Source organism: Coniophora puteana (assembly GCF_000271625.1).
Source record: "Coniophora puteana RWD-64-598 SS2 unplaced genomic scaffold CONPUscaffold_22, whole genome shotgun sequence".
Taxonomy (NCBI): domain Eukaryota; kingdom Fungi; phylum Basidiomycota; class Agaricomycetes; order Boletales; family Coniophoraceae; genus Coniophora; species Coniophora puteana.
Genome location: NW_006913074.1, coordinates 196,188 through 202,955, shown reverse-complemented (window position 1 = coordinate 202,955; position 6,768 = coordinate 196,188). Strand labels below are relative to the sequence as shown.

Sequence of the window (6,768 nt, the reverse complement as noted above, 5' to 3'; positions counted from 1 at the left end):
GTAATTTTCCAACGTCCCACCTTGATAATGTGCTTGAGATAGCCAACTTCTCAACTCAGTACATTGGCACCATGCCTTAGGATATCTATGTACACTACAAATGAGTCATAGACCCAGTCACTGCCCGATGAGAACAGACAGATCATATGTACAGTGGTGCTACAAGGGATCAAAGCAACCCTTTACAGTCGTTTTCAATTCGATAGACCAGATTTCACTCTTGTGGAGCGTGGAGCCTTGTTTACTAGCAGTGAACTTAGTACTGTTTTCCCCATGGGACACATAACTTGTTTGCTGTTGTCCTCTCGTCCCTTCGCGTTTCTTTGTTGCAATCTTGACTAAGATTGATTTATCATCTCTGAAAATACACGTCACCTACATCTTTGAGATTCAAGCATCATACCTAAGCCTTGAGACCAGAATTAAAGCCCGTTATCGCATACTTCTGCCCGAAGAGATAGCAGGATGGTAGTCCTGAGCGATCCACGAGCTCGCTCGTCCCTGACTCCATGACATCTCCATATTAGGGATTCTGACCCTCCCAGTGCATTCGCGCACTACAACGGGGCTCAAAAAGTAAACAGAGTTTCTTGCTCCACGAAAGCAGAAACTGGTCTATCGAAATGAAAACGACTGTAATTGTATTGCAACAAAAATAATCGAATTGATTAATGTCAAGCGTTGTCGATGGAATGAACGCACGAGGGAAAAACGCGCTGCGTCTGCACCGACACAAAAGGACTGTGGGAAACGAGATAAGATCGTTATTGCCCAGATGAATGCCTCTTGCCTCATAGACCTACTCACAAGAAACCACCGAGCAACAGACAGGGTAGCTCCACCTCCGTGGACTTTGGGCCCGAGGACGAATTCACTGGCGCCATAGGCCAACTTACCCTTAACGAGGACAAACAGGTGCGCTACCATGGCAAGGCCAGCAGACTCTACCATTTAAGAGTCAAATCAACGGCAAGAGACAAGGAAGGAGGGCGGCATCTGGTGTGCGATCTTACCCGCCACGTAGGGTGGACTGTATTATTATGTCTTCACGCGCTTTCCCAAGGCCAGAGCGCGGCCACTGATAACTCCTGGCGCTCGAGATATCTCGACGACGCACTCGGAAGCCCTGTAAGATGATCGGTTGAAGGACGACCTCGGCAGGCAGGATATTATTGTGGGTATTTATTCACCAAAACATAGGCAGTTGGAGCTATTGGAAAGAAGTGGATGAAAGAGTTGTTTCTCTTGGTGAACGCAGTGTAGGGTCGAAGGTGACACAACTTCAGCAGGAACTCCTATATATGTTCTTCATGTGGTCAATTTGTATATTAGGCGTAGTGTAATGTTGTAGCAATGTGAAATGGATATACATGTGATATGACCATGGAACCATGCAAAGGACTGGGGGTGATGATGCAACCTTGGATTTGCCTTGGTAGAGATAGACTGTAAGCACGTGGCGATGAAAGACATGGTATTGGTGTAGACGAACAAGACATTCCTTGCTCCGCTCCAGCTCATGAGCTGAAGGAGTTCCACTAACCCTAACCCTCGGGTGGTCATCACATATAAGCAAGTAAAATTAAGAATACTTGTTGAAGACTATAAGGATAGAGGCTACGCTTAATCGCTCCAATATGTAAAATGTTTTGCCGAGTCTGCATTGAGGTATAGCAAACAATCAAACACAGAATGCAGCAGCAGAACTCCAGACTCCAGACAGCATATCGTAGATCAGGAATTGATTGACACGAAAGGACATTGATTGATATGTATTCCCCACGTCGAAACGATCATCTTCAGTGCAACGACGCAAATACCAAAATTACGAAGGCACTCTTATAATTAATGCAGACTCTGAGTCATACCAGCTCATGAGGTGTAACATTTGCGGAGAGAAAAGGACAGTGCATGGGATTGGCCAAGGGCTTTGCATAAATATAGACATACCAAATTAACCAGTTGCAAGACACATCTCCTTTCGAAAATGGACAGCAGATGTCAATAACATGCACGGTGGTTATCAGTCACATTGCACCCATCAAAGTCACATTGGAGCCTTGTGCGACGTGAGCTTATTGACACCTAAAGCTCGGAGAATTTGACACGCCGAGACATCATGTAACGATCAAAGAACATACATTGCAACTGAGACAATCTGAACATTCACCAGAACTAATCTATCACCCTAGCGCACCCGAGCGCGCGATAAGTAGTACTCATGCCTGCTCGAGGCCGAGCGAGCCCTGAACGAGCTTGATGCGGTAGCCGTTCAGCTCCTCCCTGATAAAGTTGTCGATATGCTCAGTGTCCTCGGAGCGTATCACCTTGCGTGCCATCATCCCCACCGCGATACGCTTCTCCCGTTCGTCCAACCCCTCCATGATCGCGTTCCCGTTGCCAACCACGCCATCTGTGTTGCCGTTACCGTTCAGGGCGCTGTTGATGCCGTTGGACAGCCGAGAGGTTTCCGTCGAGCGCCTTGACCGCTTCCTCGAGCTTGAGGTCCCCGACGCGTGCCTTGACAGCCACACGCTCTTCGGGGTTCGGCGGCTCGACGTACGCCTGCATGCAGAACTCGATCGTCACCTGCAACTCGCTCTCGCTCATGTCTTTGCCCACGTCCGCGTTGTCCCGGATGACTGGCCGGAAGTGAGCGAATGCGCAATCGAAGTTGTCCTCGTCAGAGTCCGAGAGCACGGGAACGCTCTGCGACCGGATCTGCCGGTACGCAGACCAGACGACATACAGGAAGCGCATGTACCCGGTTCCGACCTTGACAGTGTGCCATTCGGCAGCGTCGGTCTCGAAGATGTTGCCCTTGATGAGGGCGCTGATCGTCGCGGCAGCGGATAGACCGCTGGAGAGGGCGAGGTGGATGCCAGAAGAGAAGTAGGGGCCGATGAAGGCTGTCCGAGTAACTATCAGCATTCCTTACTTCAGAAAGCTGAGCAGATAACCGCGTACCACTGGCGTAGGACGAACCCAAGTATGAGTAGCCACTCGCGCTGCGGACCGTCGCCGCACCGTTCTTGCTTGCGATGAGCTTGTCGTCGGCAATGGGATCCTGGATGCGGGGTGCAAGCTTGAGTTCAGTGAGGTAGTGGCCAAGCAAGTCCTCAGTGACTGACGGGTCTGCGGCAGAGCAGAGCTCAGCCTTCTTGTTCGAGATCTCCTGCTCGATAACGTGACCGACTCAGGTCGTGTCGTCGTGCAGAGGAATGAACCAGCACCAGCCCGACTCGTCTAATGTATTGATGAGCACTCGTGCGTCTCGAGGGTTGAATAGAAATGGGGTGCTCACCAGAAAGCGCCTCAAAGAAGGGGACTACCTTCGCGCGTCGCCCCCGGAGAATGCTTCTCAATGCCATCGCCCTCCCAATATGCCCAGCGCGCGACATTCTTGAGACTGTTGTTGAGCTTGCGGCTCTTGAGGTACTGCGTGCTCAGTATGCCTGCACGGCCGCTGGCGTCGATGAGGTAATCGAATGTAGTCCGTCCGGTAGCACCGTCGAGGGTCTTCCAGCTTGCGACTATGTCTCGCGCTGCTAGATACAGGTTCACCCATGGCGGGAGAAGGCTGATCCCACTCGATGGAGGTGACCGTGACGCCGTCCAGAGTCACTGCGCTGCACTTGGCAGCGCGACGGAACATCAGCTCGTCAGCTTGGGAGCGGACCTGAGGAAGGGGTGCGAGCGAGAGCGTACCTGCATATTGTACATCAAAAGCGAAGATGAGGGCGATGGCGAGCGAATTGACAGCGGAAATGGATACGGAGAGCAGCGGTACAGAGTCGGGAAGAGTGTATTGAGAGTGTAGGTGCCATCCGTGAGTCGGTCTTCGTGAACTCATAGCCCAAGCGATGGAGGTATGGTACACACTTGATGCTGGTCCTGGCAGGGCTGAAATAAGCGACTGCTGACATTGACGTTAGGAAACTTGAGTGACATACCATCTCTGCGAACGCGAGGATCCACAGTCCGAAAACGGGGAGAGAAAGAAGGAGGGGAGGAAAGGAACGAAGTGGCAACTCTGGGTCCATTATCTTATCAACGGGAGCGTGGCCCAAAAAGGATGAGAATGTCCAGATAGAGAGTGAATCTGATCTGAAGGGGATCTCATCAAGACCACAAACAAAAAAAACAAATAAAAGCGGGCAGAAATTTTGAAGATACGAGTAAAGTAATCTTCGGTATTTTGGGAATAACATGTTTAATAATGTAGTTGTTGGTAAGTTAGCTAGATAGGTGTAGTGTTGCCGCAAGGTGCGGTACCTTGAAAGAAATTCAAGGTCAAGATGACCTTAAGTTGACAAATTCCCGTTAGCGTCTAAGCTAAAGGGTAAGAGGGGGTCGCTAAGGATCTGTTTCCTCGGGTAGATTGAAAAATTGAATGTATCATGTGACCGCGGGATAGCTGGCCTTTGTGGTCTTGTTCTCTTATTCCTGTTATCTCTTAAGGTAACAGGGGTTTATGGGGACGGTCGTCTTTCTTCTCTTTACAGCCCGATCACATATCTCGATTGCCGCGCCGATTGCTCCTCCGCGCCTTGCTAGTACATTCGACGTTACTCGCCCTTGTGTCAACCCATGTCCTTGCTTCTCCTCTTCATTTCATTGCTTGCTCCCGGTGTGCCAGTGGGTGCCAATGCCCCAGTCCGCATGTTTGCTAGTACCCAGTTCCTGTACGTGATCTGTTGACCCATACGCATCCCAACGGCGCGTTGTCTCACCAGGCTCCCTTGTCTTAGGATGTCTCGGACCCATCCTTAACGGAGCGCCAGGCGCTGATTGACAAAGTTAAAGACGCTGGCGCTGCGTTTGTTGTTGGTCAGTCTGACCATTTAATGGATTTGCTAGTGAAGGCTCCTCTCCGTTGGGAGTTGTATGCGGCCATGCTGCTGCTGATATTTCCTGTGGTTGGTGGTTTCCTCACCAATGTACTTCCGTCTCACTAACATGGTACAGATGTTTTTGCGTGTGCTGTTGTCCTCCCTATTCTGCGTCTTGGTTAATCCGCTGTGCGGGCTCGACTCCCTCACAAATCAACTTCTCGACACCCGCTGCAAATGCAATATGGGCGAGTCCTCCCTGCTTCCGAGCAATTGCATTAAGTACATACACATTTTTGCACATACAACTGAACACGCCGTTGACACCGTCTTCTTCCATTCCAAGTTCTAAGACACCGTCTTCAACGGGAGAAGGGAGTGCCAAGCAGACGACAACGACTTATACACACCTGAGTGATGGACAAATCTGAGGTCAACATGTTAGGGTACCTTTGGTGAATGGACGGTTCCGGCCTCAGTCTGCCAGACGACAGACCTATATTACTTGAATAGTGATAATTAATGGCGTACACTTTGTTCTGCGTTCAGTGCATACGAGGGAGTCCACATGGGCGAGGCAAAACGCTAACGGGCTTTGCCGTGCACTGGCGCGCGGCGTTACTCAATAATATACCAAATGAGGAACCTGAACTTGAGATGATCCAGGCAATGTCCGTGTGTTGCCCACCCTGTCTTGAGAAAACCCCCTATGATTATTCATTGCTGCCACTAACGTACTCAGTACTGTATGCAGGGGCCGTTAATTTCCCATTTTTCGCGAGTAACGCGTCAAGAGCCAAGAGCCCAGAAGCGAATAGTACAATCGACTCTAGTCCCTTACTGCATACCTCCCATAGTGCATACGTTCTAGTGATGCATAGGTTTCGGCTTTCCAAGTTGGTTTGCGGGGTAAGCGCCCGTAATTCGCACAACGCATAATGCATAGGCCAGCAGGATTGCCAATGCATAGCTCAGGGGTAAAAGGGGCCGAGTTTGTCGTAGTTACAGGCTGATTGACTAGGATGTATGCAGCACCTCCCTCTGTCCCAGTCTCTTCTAGGCTCGTCAAGAACCCCCACTTGCAGTCCACCACTCCAGACAAGCTCCTCATGAACGCAGTCGACAATTTTGAGGCACGGGGTGTATTACATAAGCGCAACCGACCTCAAATTGACGAGCGTCTTACCATAAGACCACTAACGACGATATTTTTAGGCTGTGGTGAAGGCACAGGAGGCGCGGGACAATATGGAGATTACAGGGACAGATAACGTTGACGACGAAGGTGATGTTATTGAGGAGCTGCCCAGGCTGAGTGGTCCTTCAAGCCTCGGGTCTGATCAGTAAGTATGTCGCTGCATTAGATGACCGGGCCATGGCACGCAAGTTGGAGGTTTTGCTGGGGCCATTCAATCGCTAGCTACACTTAGATCGGGTGTCGAGCTTGAAGGAAACTCAAATTACACAGTATTTTGCTAGACTCGTGACCTGTCTCCCGTCGGAGACGCGTACACCGGCCGAGGGGCCTTCGAGACTGGGAGATTTGCAGCACTCCGTAGCAGGGAACCAGCGGAGTCCAAAACTCGGCGGGCGAGAAGCATCGAAGGGCGGCGGAGATCGGTTAGATAAGCCGGCATCATCGCGGCCGATCGTGCACTTGTAGCATTGCGTCGCTTCGCGCTGCGCTATGTACGTGCCATGCTATGAATATAATGATTTTGTGCCCATACTTCCCGCCTTGAATATTCTATACAATGTGAGGAAGAGACGACGCAGAGATGAGAGAATGTATGCACCTTCCATAGTTCCTTATCATCTGGAGTATCTTGGTTAATTTGAATTGTGGAGACGCCGTAGTTATTAAATTCATCGACCTGAGTGCTATTAGCATCAGCTCAGACATGCTGGATGTATCGCTTACATGACTATTTTGTAG

The 6,768-nt window shown here is 50.3% G+C and overlaps 2 protein-coding genes across 2 annotated transcripts; one reads left to right on the top strand and one right to left on the bottom strand.

Annotated features, from left to right (window-relative positions):
* Positions 1-2,219: 2,219 nt before the first annotated feature.
* CONPUDRAFT_78276 (uncharacterized protein) lies at positions 2,220-3,655 on the bottom strand (the record flags this gene model as incomplete). Its single annotated transcript, XM_007777509.1, is given in 5 exon segments — positions 2,220-2,283; positions 2,429-2,909; positions 2,968-3,195; positions 3,333-3,545; positions 3,565-3,655. 5 exon segments carry the CDS (start codon positions 3,653-3,655, stop codon positions 2,220-2,222), a joined length of 1,077 nt encoding a protein of 358 aa, XP_007775699.1.
* A 2,392-nt stretch (positions 3,656-6,047) lies between these two features.
* CONPUDRAFT_67860 (uncharacterized protein) lies at positions 6,048-6,252 on the top strand (the record flags this gene model as incomplete). The annotated part of the gene is given in 2 exon segments (XM_007777483.1): positions 6,048-6,147; positions 6,161-6,252. Coding segments are annotated over 2 exon segments (192 nt in total), but the record flags the coding sequence as incomplete, so codon positions are not given.
* Positions 6,253-6,768: the final 516 nt, after the last annotated feature.